Source organism: Myripristis murdjan, chromosome 13 (genome assembly GCF_902150065.1).
Source record: "Myripristis murdjan chromosome 13, fMyrMur1.1, whole genome shotgun sequence".
NCBI classification, from domain to species: domain Eukaryota; kingdom Metazoa; phylum Chordata; class Actinopteri; order Holocentriformes; family Holocentridae; genus Myripristis; species Myripristis murdjan.
Genome location: NC_043992.1, coordinates 24,548,387 through 24,564,981, shown reverse-complemented (window position 1 = coordinate 24,564,981; position 16,595 = coordinate 24,548,387). Strand labels below are relative to the sequence as shown.

At 40.0% G+C, this 16,595-nt stretch overlaps 1 protein-coding gene across 1 annotated transcript in view; it reads left to right on the top strand.

The window, feature by feature from the left end:
• Window positions 1-16,595, top strand: part of dync2h1 (dynein cytoplasmic 2 heavy chain 1) — a 208,879-nt gene that overhangs the window by 91,244 nt on the left and 101,040 nt on the right. The window contains exons 73-75 of the mRNA XM_030066488.1: window positions 4,583-4,717; window positions 5,444-5,587; window positions 9,670-9,759. Coding sequence (XP_029922348.1) covers window positions 4,583-4,717; window positions 5,444-5,587; window positions 9,670-9,759 — 369 coding nt within the window. The remainder of the gene's footprint in view (window positions 1-4,582; window positions 4,718-5,443; window positions 5,588-9,669; window positions 9,760-16,595) is intronic.

The following is a 16,595-nucleotide window of genomic DNA, read 5'->3' as shown; positions in this document are numbered from 1 at the left end:
ACCTCAACTCACTGAATGATAGATATCTGTTTGGTGTTATTCTCACATCGTTTTTCAGGTGTGGTAAGCAATGGATGTGTGGCCAAAGAAGCAATCAAAAAATTCAGGCAGTGAATACTGAGCTTTCGGAGTAGTTTTTCATAAGAAGTGTAGAATTTAGTAAGGTGGCTCAGTACTACTAAAGTAAAATCTTGCTTTCTTATTTGATTAGGAGTGATGCTCCCTTATCAACATTAGTATCACAAAGTGTATTTGTAACTGCAGCGACTAAGTTTGCACAATGCTACAAAATATTTTGGCTTTACAATGTTGTGATTATAAAAGACATATCTACTGGAGTACAGAAATATATCTTATTGGATCTTTTCTTTTTGATGAAACCAATATCATACAAGAGGGAGTATGATATACTGAATATTAGCATGGCTGTGTTGTGATCATGGACATGAGACCACAGGCTGAGTGCTGACAATATTAGACTGGTAAACTACAGATTGATATGGACTGGTTCACATTTAGCTCACGGTAAATTTGTGTAAATTAGATTCAGAAAATAGCCTAACCACACACTGTATCAACTCACTGCTGCTGATATAAATTGATTTGCACATTGCCCTTAATAGTGCAGTCAGTAGAATATGACTTGGCAGTAGAATTTGGCAAACCTGCATGGCGCCTTGGGGGAACAGATTCTGATGGGCTTGTAGATGAACTGTCTGTCAAAATACCACTCCATCATTTACTAGAGTCCAGGGATAACCTCCAATAATTCTTCAGTGAGCTTTCTGACCTGCAAATCAGTAAGGTGGTTTTCACCAAATGTTGCTGGAATCATTTTCATTCCAGTTGGTATCACAGTAAGTCTTTAAAATAGCTTTAACGTCCCTTTGCTCATTCACTGTCACCTTTCTTCTGGGTTTTGAATCCTATGTCGAACATCTTTTTGGATTGCAGTGGTCCTCAGGCTGTGGTTAGTGAAGGCTGAGTGTGTGCACATCCTTTGCAGTATAGGAGACAGATGATGACAATAGTGTACCAGATACTCTGTGATAATCTGAGATCTGTGACGGCTGCTGTTTTTTAAGTTTTAAGGTAAAGGGCCATTGCATTTGGGTTGGGGCTTGCTTATATATTTTTGTACGGACGCAATCAGTCAGAGTGTATCCCCCAGTATTCCAAACATCGAGCCTCTCTGGTTTTACCTATCTCTCTGAATGGGCTCCTTGTATCTTCGATTTCCTCAGTGAAAGATATGGTGAAATATTTGGCTCCATTTTGATCGTTTTTAGGGTGAATGAGTCTTGCTTCAGTTGGTGTTTCCAACTCATTGCCCCTGCAGCCAAATTGCAACTGGATATCCTACCACACTTTATTAAGCAAACCTTTGGGGTTCAGGTTGAGTGCTGTTGAGTACTTTAGCAGGTGCCAGTTTTCATTTGAAGCGGTATGTTGTGTTGTCCTTACCAGCCCTTCTGATCTGTTTGACAATGTCTTTGAAGACATCGTTGGCTGATGTGAATTCGTTGTCCTTCATTAAGCACCATGAACAAGTCAGAGGAAGCTCACTGCAGTAATGGTTGAGGCCAGCTGTGTATTCTGTACATCTCCCCCTTTGTGTTCCCAGCAGATCCATAAAACTGTCTTAACACAGTTTCAAGTCAGTCTTTTCTATGGTTTGAAGATCAGCTTTAATGATTTGAACTTCAGCCAAGGAACAAAGCAGCTGCATGCCCATGTTGTCTGTCTTGTAGTCAGTCCACCCAGTAAACTGAATATTGCTTTCAGAATTGTGTTCATTTTGGTACTGATAATCTGTGGTGAAGACAATTTGCCGCCTAAACAACAGTTAAGAAGCAGAACTTCTGTGGATTGATACATACAGTGCTCAGAATAAATGAGTATACCTCAACAGATTTCTCAGAAAAACAGTTATCTCCCTTTAGAATTAATACTCTCATGGGATCATATATAATAATATATTCACGCAAATCCAGTTTATTGGTTTTAAATGAGATCAGTCAGTTCCAAAAACAAAATTGGAACTTTTCTAACAAAATGATTTAAGATCATGGTGCAAAAATGAGTACACCTCAATGACTGTCTTAGGAATAAAACCTGATAAAATTCTAATTAACAGGAATTCACTAACAGATGAGTCTAATCAGTCAACATACGGGTGGTCACCAGATAATTGACAATTAAGGGAGGTATTTCAGAGAGAAAATCCATTCCCATTCAGTGATGACCAAAATGGCATTACATGGAGAGGAAATGTCACAAGGCTTGGGAAAGAAAATTTCTTCTCACCAAAAAGGTCAAGGTTACAGGAAAATTTGTAAAGCATTGCTAATAAGGCAACCCACAAAAAAGTGATACAAAAATTCAAAAGGGATGGACTTTTGGGAATCTTACGTCCAGATGTCCACGTCATCCACAAAAGTTAACACCTTGATATGAGCGTTACATAAGTGGCATGTATGGGTGTCATCCACAAAAGAAGCCACTGCTGAAGCCCATGCACCAAGAAGCCCATCTAGCATTTGCCAGGGCCCGTGTTGATAAAGGCGAAGACTATTGGGACTCTATACTTTGGAGTGAAGAGACAAAGATAAATCTTTTTGAACAGGTTCCAAACTTTATGGCGTTGAAAGGGCAAGGAGTAAAACGAGAAATCCATGGTACCCACAGTAAAGCATGTTGGTGGCATTGTTCTTCTGGGGGGCTGCATGAGTGCTGCAGGTGGTGGAGAGTTGCATTTCATTGATGGTATCATGACTTCACAGGTGTACTGTGAAATACTGAAAGAGAATATGCTACCATCACTCAGTGCCCTCAGTCTCCAGGCACTCTTTCAACATGATAATGACCCAAAACATACATCTACAGCCACAGGTTCATTTCTGGGTAAGAACAGGGTGAACAGATGGTCATCAGACCTCAACCCAACATCAAGGTTGAGTCAACATTTGCAACATCTCTTTTGAATAAAATTTTGTTATCCTAATGATGTTAGGTGACCACACTTTTATGTTAATAAAATCAATGTTTAATAAAACTCAGTTTTGTCAAAATACAGTGATTTGTTAATTTTCAGAGAGGGTGTACTCATTTATGCTGAGCACTGTATGTTAATAAAATGTCAAAAAATGCAATAAATAAATAAATAAAAATAATAATAAAAACATAAACGTAAAATTCCGAAAAGTTATTTTGACCCATCAAAACTAAAAATGATTGAAAATGATTTATTGAGGTAAATATTAAGTGTGTAGAGGCCTTAAATAATTGTCATGTCTTGCTTTCCATGTGCAGCTTAAAATGTTCAGTCTTCATTGACTTCTATACATCACTGCACCATTGCTATATTTGGTCAGGCTCTTTGTCTAGTCTTTACATATTTCCATGTGAAGTATCTCTATGAAGATTCTGCTGTGAATACACATGGCTCTAAATTTATCTAAGGCAGTGTAGGGCACGTGATTGTGACAGCACTATCAGTCTAGTTTTGAGTCATCAGGCCCCAAAGAGCTTCAGGATTGGCAAAGACACCCAAAGCAACATTTTCTCCCTGAAAATATTACTATTCAGCTTTAAGGATGCTAAAGCAAATGAGTTCAATAGGAATACTAGTGGGGAGAAACACTTTGAACTGCATGTATCTCTGTTCTTCAAAATGCCACAGAGGAATTTGGAGCCAAGTGTAGTCATCATGTCATTCAAAGTAATGAGACTATGGAGCCAAAACTTCAAACAGATTGTTGCTGTCCAAATACTCAGTGAGCTCCCTGTGCTTGCAAGGAGAAGCACACACACGGCAAAGCATACATTCTTTCAATATCAAACACACACAAAACTAATGGACGCTTTAAGTGTGTGTGCATGCACACACAATGTGACGATGATCAGTTTGTGCACACACAAAGTAAAATCGTAACCTAACACACACACACACGCCCGCGCGCATGCACGGAGAGACAGTGCCAAGAGCATAATGTCAGTGCTTCATTGGTATTAGACATCTAATTATTCTAGAATTGTAGGAGCATATTCCAACTTGACATTTCCATGCTCTACTGCTTTCTCATGTATTCTGTTTGAATTTATTTGAATAAATTTTATCAATGTGTATCAGTGAGAAAATTCCACTGCATGGAATCACAACACTTAATGAATGCAAAAGAAAGATCTCATAAAGTGACTTTTTGTTTTTGTAAGGTGACAGATGTCAGCCAAACAGCAGATACTTGATAACTAAGAAGAAGATGAAGCCTCTCTTTCCTTTACCTACCTCCACCTCCACTCAGCTGCCCCTTTATGTATTTTAGTTTTTTTTTTTTTTTTTTTTTTTTTTATTGTAATATTGGTTATTTCATGTGATTTCATTGTATTTTACTATAAAGTGTCTGAGTACCAAAGAAAAGTGCTTATAAACATAAAATATAGTATTATTATTATTATTAATAGTAGTAGTAGTATTGTTGTTTTTGTTGTTGTTGTGCTGTTTTTTCTTCAACCTTCTCTTTGTCTCTTGTTATAACTCCAAATCTCTATGTCTGTCTGTCCATCCCTGTGCCTGCGTTAGACGCTGGCTACAGCTCAGGGTAATATTTTGGAGAACCGGGAGCTGATAGACAGTCTGAACCAGACCAAGGCCAGCAGCGCCCTGATCCAGGAGTCACTAGTGGAATCACACAGGCTGCAGACATCATTGGACCAGGTGAAACAAATATGGATGTATGCCTTACACCAATAGCCACACAAACCCAAGTTGCATGTACAAATATCACATGCAGGCATCTATAGGCACATAGTCACAGGCACTGACACCCACCGTTACTAGATACCAACATTTGTTTATCCAGAGACAAGAGGAGCTGGTTGAACCAAAAGTTAATCTCTGAACGAGCAAATTTATAGAGCCAGCACACTGTAGGTTAAAACAGATTTGCCTTCTGAGCAACACCACAGATACGCACAAGCAAACGGGAATACACTTACATCAATGCACAATTAGGGATCCCTAGTAGATACATGACATCATTTTCCTCTAGGGGGCAGTGTTACATCAAAACTGACTGTTTTCATCCTTCTTTCTCTCTCCTTTCCTTTATTGCTGTTGTCCTATTCCTGTCTTTCTTATACGCTTTCCTGTGTTTTTGCTCTTAAATTCCCTATCTTATTGCACCCCACTGCTTACTTTCTCTCTCCCGTCATCCTGATTAATCTACATGTTCCTTATCCTGCTTTTCCTTCTGCATCTGTATTCTCATATCTATCCTTATCCCTTTCCTCTTCCATCCATCTGTTGTCTGTTCTGTATCACTCTCTTAAACTTCTCCTTTTTTCACTTTTCTTTTTGTCTTTTGCTCTCTTTCACCCTCTCTCTTTTTGTCCTTCTTCCTGCCTCTTCCTCTCTCCACCTCCCCTCCCTTTTTCTTTCCAGGAGCGAGATGCCTACCTACCACTTGCAGAGAGTGCCAGTAAGATGTATTTTGTCATCACAGACCTATCAAAGATCAACAACATGTACCGCTTCAGCCTTGCTGCTTTTCTGCGCCTCTTCCAGAGGGCTCTTCAGGCCAAGAAGGTGACTGAATGCCACACCACTCTCTTTCTCATATGCACTCAGCACTGGTGGGCTACAGCAGTGATTTCATCCATTGTTATTAGGAGAGAGTACTCTAAATAAGAATTGTTTAAGTGCCCCAGTTTCAATCAAAACAGACAGCCTTGGAACCAGAAAAATAAACCACTGTTACATACACACTCAGGGATATATATTTCTCAGTTGTATGTATGTGCACGGGTATAGGATTCTTCCAATGGCCATCTGTGATAATTTGTCACTGTTGGTATAAAGGAGAACACGATTTGATATCACACATTTACTTGCACTTAAGCTAGAGGAGGCGATCATATTTTACCTCACTCCTGAGTTAAAAGATACATACAGCTTTTTCAGCTGTATGTCCTCGTTACCTAAATATCCTCCAAATGTGAACCTGTATTACTGCCTGTTTATTTAATCAAGTCACACCACAAGGCACCATAGAGACCATAAATGAGTGTGGGCTTCATTCACATTACCTTCCTTCATCTGAAAGTATTGTTTAGATTTCAGCATTAATTTATTTTTTATCTTTAGTAGCCAGGTTTTTTTTTTTTTTTTTTCCTGATGACTTGACTCCTCTGCTGGACTCAACACCTCTTTGCAAAACAGCTTTCTTTAAACAGAGAAATGGGGCGTGGTTGTATGTTAATTGCAGGCATGCACCTGTCAATTTACAATGATCCTGATTCACTAATATGCATTGGTGTAAGAACAAAATTGGCTGGTATGCACATTTTATGAATTCAGTCATAATTTTGCGTGCACACTTAGTTGGTGCACAGATGAATTAATTCGATTTTTAGGCACATATTAATGAATGACGCCATATGACCTCAGTCAATGATTTGGCTCTGTATTCCATGTTAGCAACTGAACTGTTAGCAACCATAGCTCATAGCACATACATCATTCATACAGAGGCACTGCTTTATGCAATAATGTGGTTTTATCATAAAATGTGCTGTCTGTAGATCATGAAAAAATAGATCTAAAGATGGCAATATACATCTCTGTATCACAGCAGCTCATGTAAACAAATTAGTGATGAATCCAGTCCTCTTATCCTGTTACCTCCTGTGAATTCATTTGCATTTGAAAAGAGGACTAATGGAGTTGTAGAAAGTTGTAGTTAAAATGTCACAATTTATAATACAATTTTCACTCAAACACAACTTTTATTTGCCTTCACTAATTAGGTACTACTCAGTGAAGAACAGGCATAATTTGTATAAAATGAATTTTTCCATGTGTATAAAGGAGTGTCTCAGCCTGACTGACGTACTGCAGTAAAGATCACAATGCTATGGCGACTGTGATGTGGTAAAACTTTGGAAACATCACAAACCTGGGCTCAGCACAGTAGTTTGCAAAAAAAAAATGAGTGAACATAGCCATTGCTGGACATAAACATGACAGATGCACAAAATGCTGAATGACTGCCTCTATTCCATTTATGCCACTCCAACAACATGTGGACGACTGTAGCAGGAGGTGATATGAGATAGGGTAAAAAAGGATAATATTGTCTTCTTTTCCAAAACATTCTTTTTTTCTCCAAGCATCTCCCTTGTTAAGTACAGAATTTAAGGCGATTGTGGCAGGAAGCAGTTTATCATCCCACAACATGCTCTGGTTGAATTTGAACACATCACCCACTGGGCATTAATGAGTGTGCAACCAAGCCATTAAGGTTGTAATCAGACTTAAGCTGAGCATTTTCCCTGTTTTTCTTTTTCTGTTGTCTTTGTCACATCCTTCATAGTGCAAGAATTTGCTCCTCTCCAGCAAACAATACAGTACATGAAACAGAATAGAATAGAATAGAATAGGTTTAGTGAGGCTTTCACAAACCAGAACAGTATATTTAGTTTTAACTCAGTTTGGCTTTAGCGCAGTTTAATTATGTTAGTTTATTTTAGCTCATTTCATGTTAGTTGAAGTCAGTTTGGTTCATTGCAGTTTATTTTAGTTTTGTTTGAGCTCAGTTTAGTTCAGTTTGACTGCTGCAGCTAGACAGCACAATGGGCTGTCTGTCACACTGCTGTTTTCCATCTGAGCCTTAGACCTAGACTACTAACTACCACACTTTCACAAACATGCATGTGCACACAGAAGCAAATACCCCCACCATACGTGCATGCGTTCATGTTGTATGTTTGTATTCAAGCACACTGACAGACACACATGTTAGCATAGAGAATATTCTTGTTGGTACACACACTGACATTCCCATGAATGTGCATTCATCTACAGCTATTTTGTGGCATATAATACAAAAAGAACACACACATACACACACACACAAACACAGTCACAATCACAATCACTGGGTTGAGAGATTGAGCACTAATTCCCCAAATCCTGTGTGGGTTGTTTGAGCCAGTGCTGCCATCCAAGAATGTCGGCAGGCAGCAGCTGGTCACCGCTGTGTGTGTGTGTGTGTGTGTGTGTGTGTGTGTGTGTGTTTGTGTGTGTAATGTGTGTAATGTGTGTAATGTGTGTGCAGTAAGAGCAGACAGAATATTGCATTGATCATTACAGCTTTGCCTTTGAATCATGTCTGATAGTCTCATATCACGCACACACACACACACACACACACACACACACACTCACACATTTGGTTGTATGGTGAATTAAATAAGCTAAGTTCACAAAGTGCTAATGTGTACCCATGCTTTCCACACCGATCATCCACATGCATATAGAAACGCAACCACACATACAAGGGAATGTTCACATGCAAATACATGCTTACGCAAATGTGCCCACACACATGGTTGTGGGAGAACACATTGGGGGCAGTTTGAAAACATCCCCAAAGGGCTTTAGCAAGCCTGAAGGCAACAGAGAGAGAGAGGCAGGCGAAACAGAAGGACAGCCAGCCTGAACTGGGAATAGGAGACAGAGAGAGAGGGAGAAGTCCTTCAGGAATTCTTTTCTCACTTTTTCCCTCTATAACTCTCACTCTCTCTCTCTCTCTCTCTCTCTCTCTCTCTGTCTCGCTCTCTCACTTTCTCTCTCCAAACCCTTTTGCTCTGATTATTTTATTATTCTTTATTTCCGTATTTGTTTCTGTCTCCTTTTCTCTCTTCCCTCTTCCCTCTTTCTCTTTTCTCTCTCTTTATTTCCTTTATTTCAGCAGTATCATAATAGTAGTGACACACACTCTAAAGCCCTCTGTTTCGTCCCAATGATGTCTCTATTCCTCTCTCTCTCTCTCTCTCTCTCTCTCTCTCTCTCTCTCTCTCACACACACACACACACACACACACACACACACACACACTCTGACATATTTCACTGCTGCTCCGCCCAGCCTAGATGATACTTCAAGGGGAATGCTGACTTCAAACACTCTGTTGGTGTTTTCTGAATGTTTGTGTGTGTGTGTGTGTGTGTGTGTGTGTGTGTGTGTGTGTGTGTGTGTGTGTTGGTGCGTGTGCGCATGCGTGCACGCGCGTGTGCACACGTGCCTCCATGCATGCACAGAGAGAGAGAGAAAAAAGTGTTTTTGTACCGGGGGTGGTAGGATTAGCCTTGTCTGTCTTTGCTGTTGAATGAGCCTCGGACTGTCAGGTCAGTTTAGCCTGCTGTGATGTGTTCAGAACGACAAAGGATGAGTTAGAGAGAGAGAGGGACGTGTGAGAGTTTTAAATGAAAACGTCACCATCAACTTTTCTCATTTGCCACCATCACCTCGGCTAGCACATATGCAGCTAGAATTTAACACAGCTTTCTGCATCCACATGGAACGAATTTGTTACTTTAATTCAGTTTATGAGCACACTTGACTTGTAGGGATGTACCAGAAATGGACCAGCAGTCCAGTTTGGCTGTCAAATTGTAGCTTCAATAAATGTTTCTGTCTCACTTCTCACTCACTTCTTCCATCAAGCCTTACAGCCACCGTTAAAACACTTTAGAGACAACCTGTATCTTGATCTGACACCATCTCCCTCGGTCTAACCACCCTCTTCTGTGGCTGTTTTTATTTTTGTCCCTCTCACTTTCTGTGTCTGTGCATTCGTGTTTGTGTGGGTGTGGGTGTACTTCAGGAAGCTGAGAATACTGAGGCCAGGATTGCTGCTTTGGAGGCCAACTTGAAGAATATGGTGTATGACTATGTCTGCCGCTCGTTGTTCAAGGTAAACACACACACACACACACACTTTATTGTGACTGATATAAATAGCGATGTGGGTGCCTTTTTTTTCTACATAATGTTGTCTCAATACGAGATGGTAATTTTGACTTTGCGCAATGGTTATGTGTAGTGTTTTTCTCTGATGCACACCTTGATGTTTTTTTTTTTTTTTGAGATCCTGCACAGCACCAGAATACCTGTAAAGGGAGCTTTCTGGAAACCTTTTTCCTCTTATTAAAAAAAAAATCCCAGACTCTTGCAATTTGGAAGTTCTAGTAGTCAATATTGGACATTCAATTTTTTCCCCAATTGATTGTGCAGCCCTAACATGCACATACACACACAAATGCCAGAACCAACATAGTAATGAACTGTCAAATATTGACCAGCACAGCAATCATTGCATTGATGAGGCAGTAAATGGTAAATGTGATTTCTGTGGTGTGTGTGTGTGTGTGTGTGTGTGTGTGTGTTGTCTGAATTGCTGTATAATGGAAGGGCAGATTTCAGACAGTTCCAGAGTCACGGTGGCTGTTACTGCTGATAACGTCTGTCCTCTGGGCTATCTAGTAAACACACTTAACACACACACCTACACACATGTACACACACACACACACACACACACACACACACACACACACGCACACAGTTATCGGCTGCCCTGTTATTAGCATAGAGGAAACATTGGACTACATTATCAGCTTTCCTGTCAACACTGCCCATCTGTTCTACCAAAGACACAGCACTAGACAGGAGGTGTGCGTGTGTGCGTGCGTGCGTGCGTGCGTGCGTGCGTGCGTGCGTGCGTGCGTGCGTGCGTGCGTGCGTGCGTGCGTGCGTGCGTGCGTGCGTGCGTGCGTGCGTGCGTGCGTGCGTGCGTGCGTGCGTGCGTGCGTGCGTGTGTGCGTGTGTGTGGAAGGGGTGACACAGGAAACAGGGCTGAAGATAGCGGGAAAGAAGAGAATAGGTATAAGTATGAGGAGGGAATCGGGACTAGGAAACACTTTCCAAACTGTGTAATACTGGCAAGGAGAAGAGAAGGAAAAAGGGGCAGAAAGGGCAGAGGTTGCCGGCCACACTGGTTGGTAATTTTTTGAGGCAAAAACATTGGCCTTCCTTGGTTTTGCACAGTCTTTGGTCTTTGCCAGCTCTCAAACTGTTCCCCTGCTGGCCACCATGCCAGCATTCCGCCATGAATGTAAATCAACCATATCAAAGCAGAAAAATGTCTCTGTATCAAACAGGTTCCTGATTGGCTGCCTGTTAGCCACCTTTACACAAAGTGCCATTTTTTTATTTATTTATTTTTTTTTTTTTGCTATTTTGCTTTATTTGACAGTCACAGTGGAGAGAGAACACACTCTTATCCAGTGAACTTCTGGGATGCCCTTACTTTACTTTTCTGTTCACTTACTTTCCTTTACAACCGACATAAACATTTGCAGGTCATCTTGATGAAAATCTTTCTGACATCTGCCTTCTTTCCCAGTAGAAGTGAATGTGACATTAATTCAAAAGTTATATTCTTGTAGTTAACTATGTTTGTGTGTGAACTTGTGTAAGAATGTAGATGAATCCCTGCACATTCGTTGTATGCATGTAGTGGCTGAGACTTAGTGATGAGCTGCTGTTTGACATGTTCCAGGTTTTACTGTCGACCCTTGTTCCTCTTCTGTCAGGCTGTCAGTTTCATTGTTACACACACACACGCACACACACACACACACACACACACACACACACACACACACACACACACACACACACATCCTTATTGCACTCTGCTTTCTCCATTTCCCTCTGTAACATGCATAACACACACACACACACACACACATAAAAACCTGGGCTCTGCCATACTTTGTTTGATCAGTCATATCATGTTGCCCCGCTATCTCGGTTCAACTATATTCAGTGTCACATCAGTGGATGGAGTTGAAGTGAGACAGCTTCGTCTAAATCATTCAGACATCGGATCAAGAGAAGCACTGTGGAGAGGGTCAGAGGGAGGGCATGCTGGAGTTGAGTTTCAAATGTAACCTGAAGGTTAGCCCCACCGCAACTCAAACTGATTGTTAAAGCCTTGGTACAAGGACAGAATGTAATATTAGGTGGCAGGCAGGCATGCCCTGCAAAGCAGAATGTGCCAAAACACAACTGGCTCTATTTTCCATCTGAAAGGGCATGTTATTTCAAATGGGAGATTACTTTGTCCAGCTTTGATCCTGCTTTTGTATGTTGATGATCACATCCCCAAAATTGTGATCAAGAATCAAAATATAAATAAAAAATTAAATGGAGAACTCACCATTTTAAAGCAGGTTAGTGTATTTTTTTGTTATAGTGTAATTTTTATCATTTTAGCTTTCCCCAAGCTGGTGTGTTCTCCAAGTAATATAGGTCTTGAGAAATGTATACAAGTCAAGATGGGTCTAAAAGTTCTGCAAACGGACTCAACACTAACAGCATCCCGGGTACAAAAAAATGGATGGTCAAACATCTCCCATAGTATGACTTGGGACAAAAGTGGATTTTTTCACTATTATTTTCCTGTCACTTAGAAAATGACAAAATTGATAGACCGCACACCTAAAGCGACTACAGACAGTTTTTACACCATTGGGCCCTGACTATAACTGAGCATCTCTTGTTGTTTCTGTTAGTAATTACTGGCTGTCCCCGTAGTTTTCTGAAGTGTGAGACACATGGAAAATATTCTGAAATGTCCCTGTAGTATCGACCATTCCCCCAACAAACAAGCGGAACATGCTGAGCTATGTAACAAGTGTAAACGGAGGCACTGTCACAGATGACACACAAACTGACCACCAACACCAGGGAACTGCTTCTTACCTGAGTCAGCCTACAAGTCAGGACAGAACAGGGATGAGGATCATAACAGGGTCCAAGCTGGAACTGGGTCACAATTTCCTGAAACCTGAATCTCTCAAGCAGTTTTCGTTAGAGGTTGCATTGAATTACATTATGATGCATTCAAGCTCTATTCAGTAAAAATGAGTATCGGGGATAGATATTATATTATCATGATATGTTTAAATGTATATCTTGTAAAATTTAACTTTTGGTGAAAAACTAAAATAAATACAGTTGTTTGAAGGAGAAATTTGTTTTTATAGTGATATAAAATACCTACTAGAGAGAGAATTATAACCTGTTTAACTTTTTAACACTAATTCTAACTAATAGCTTAAAGTACATAATTAACACTACAAATGTCAAGATTATTAAGTGTCTGTAGTGCTGTGAGTTCAAATTGTCTTTTTGGGATGGTACCGGGACACTGGTGAAAAAAGTTAGTCTGGAGCCCTGCCTGCAAACCCAAATCATTTTATTTGATCACCAGATGCTGCTGCCCTGTGCATGCTGTCCCTGGGTTTGGCACGGTTTAATCTCATCCAACAATGCGGTGAATGAATGACTATTCAGCCAGTACCTCTGAATAGTTTCAGTTACTTAAGCTGCAGAAGCGATATTCTTAGATTCACCACCATCTCCCTTCCCTCCCTTATTTTTTCAGCAACAATGCCTGCATCTGGCAGCAGTGATAGCAGTCATTGTGAATAGTCAAACTGATTAGACTGCACAGTCTTTTGACTTATTGCCACTTTTCAAAACTCAACACTGTGAAGTGTTAGCGAATCGGGTGCTACTTCTAATATGCTGGACTTGCCATCTAGTCATTATTAAGTGCACAAAAAATGAAATTAGCATATGCATGACCAACACAGAGGCGTTGTGGCTGTAATTCACTCCTGATGCTGTTAGGTATACTTTCCATTATTACACTAAATGATTGAATAGCACCAAAATAATACATAAAAAGTAATTTAATAACATTAACATAACCACTGGAAACCATTCATATTTAGATTCATTTTGTAAGTCTATATGAAATGAAAAGTACAGTATAAAAAAAAGTACAGTTCAATTTTTACATTTTATATAGGTGGTCAGGTGTTACGGATTTAAAGGCAGTTTTGTGCAGTGGTTGTGGGAATATGTACATGTGCTGGCAGAGTCTAAAGGCTGAATTATGCTTCCGCGTAGGAAGAGCGTACGGAGGTTGTGCGGAGCTTACGGGGGTTGTGCGACCGCCGCAGAGCCTTGCCGCGCGCCTCCCAAAAATTGTAACTACGCGGACCCTCCGCAGCCCCACAAGAGCTGTGATTGGTCCGCCGAAGTACACTGTTTCCGGCATTTCGTTGCAACCGGCATCACATTCCTGTTGTTGTGCCGTCAGCGCCGTTTTTTTTTTTTTTAAACTGTTGTGTCTCAACTCGTCGGTTGTGTTTGAAAACTTTGGAGAGTGCCCGCACCTATACGACTCGTCCACTCGCCACAGAAGAGCAGCGACCATACGTCACAGGGTCTACGTTGGTGGGAGGAGAATTGCTCTGTGTGTTTGCAGAGGTATGTTGGACACACATGCGCTGCGTAGGAAATGCGTGCTTCGCACAACCCCCGTACGCTCTTCCAACGCTGAAGCATAATTCAGCCTTAACGCTACATGGGCATCACAGCACAGCAGAGAAAACGGGTAAAAACGATGCAGAAAGGTCAGGCTTTGAGAGGAGATGCTCTGAAGTTTTCCTTTTGTCAACCAACTCTCAGTCTCTTACTTTGTTTCTGTCTGTCCCTCCCTTTCTGTCTCTGTCTCTCTCTCCTTTCTCATCTGCTATCTTTCACATGGGACATGAGAGAAGACAAGAAAACAACTTCTGTGAGTTTGAGTTAGACTTCTGAAAACAGTATCCTGAGGGAAAGCGAGGAGCCTATTGTAGCTGATTATCAGCGCTGCAGGCATAACATGGCTTATTGTAGTATGAGTACAGCCGCTGTGCTCATGCTATGACGGTCAGATAGTCAATAAGGCCTGCAGACGTTCGGTTGTGGGGTGTCGTCTTGGCACTTTAAGGCCAGAAACACACAGGGAGAGTTACGTCAAGTCTACAAACTTTGAGGGCTTTGTTTTACATCACGTAATTAAATATTGTAAGGAATTAAAGCTCAAACAGAATTTGTGTGTTATAACTATTATATACTGCATACTGTACTGCATATATACTGTAAATGCTCTTCCAGTGAGATTATTGTTCTGAGAAAGTGTATTTAACAATGGGGAAAAGACTAAATTACTGTTTTCCAGTCAAGAAAGATAGCTGAAGATTGCGGATATTACACTGATTACTGTTTTGGCCATAACATGTTTTTTTTTTTTTTTTTTTTTTTTTTTTTTTATTTACATTTTAATTTTAGCCACATAAAACAAAACAACATCAGCAACAACAAACAAACAAACAAAAAAAAAAAAAAAAAAAAAAACACACAGTACTAATACACAACACAAAGACATTTCACCAGGGATTGCAAACTACTAACATAAAGAAACATAATAGACTCAGGGAATCAGTGTCAAAACTCCTTAGAGAGGATTTTGATTTTCTACCTACGAGGTTCACATTCATATCATATCCTCAACATGTTATTAAACTAAGTTGAATTTCTCACATTTATATATTCTTTAATGAGTGTCCATGGCCCATCAAAATCATGTCTATACAGCTCCTGTAAAGCTGAGGCTGCACGTTCCATCATTATTAGTTCTATAAAGTCTTTCAGCCAGTTATTCAAACAGAAACAATTAGGTTTCCGCACTTTCCAATTCATGAGGATAATCCTTTTCACAGAAAGGTATGCCAGCGTTAAAAGCTGTTGTATTTCTTCAGATTTTACACCATCCATTTTAGCTCCCAACAAGCACACTTCTGGGCACATTAGTACATCATCATTTATAATTGAGCATAAAGTATTTTGGACTCCTTCCCAAAATTTTCTTATTTCTGGACAGTGCCATAGCATATGTATTAGAGATCCTCTTTTTCCACAGCCGTGCCAGCACAAGTCTGATGTCTGAGGATTCATTTTATTTGTTTTGTATGGGGTTATATATGTTCGGTGTAAAATCTTCATCTGTATAAGTTTATATCTGACACATTTTGATAAATAATTTGTATGTCCTATAATAGAGTTCCATTGTTCAGGTGGTAGGTGTTTTCCGAGATCATGTTCCCATTGTTGTTTGACTTTATCCATGTTACTGCAGGAGAAGAGAGTTATACGTTTGTAAAGTTTGGATACTGTACCACTATTTGTTACAATCTCTCGGAATTTATCATCTAAGTCTTTATTTGACGCCATAGTGGTACCCTGAGATATAAATTTCTGCAGTATAGATTTCAATTGTAAATACTGTAGGAAACATGATTTATTCAGATTATAATTAGCTTTAATTTCATTAAAGGACATTATTTTCCCCTGCTTTACAATTTGTTCAAGTTTCCTAATATTGTGACTATTCCACTTGTTGTTTAAAAGAGTCTTCCCTCCTGCAGTAAGCAATGGATTCCTCCATAATGGGCATGAAGGCAATTGTAATCCGTTTATTGCACATTTCTTGTGTATGACCTTCACAATGTCACATGAAAAATTAATAATAGGGTTCTTCAAATTTGTGTTTAATTTTGTACAATACCATAAAGCAGACAAAGATGTTTGTTTTGGGCTCTCATCAATCATTTTGTTTTCAAGCCATATCCAGCTGCCAGCCTCATGGTGTTCATAATAGGCCCACAGTAAGGGGTATTTGCCATTAAAAGCCAAATAATATGTATATATATCCAGTATTCCTAACCCTCCTTTATTCCTATGTCTGACAAGCTTACTGAGACTGATTCTTGGTTTTTTGTCCCCCCAAAGAAACATTATAAAAAGCTTTTTGATTTCTTTGAACCAAGATTCAGGGAATTTCAGTGG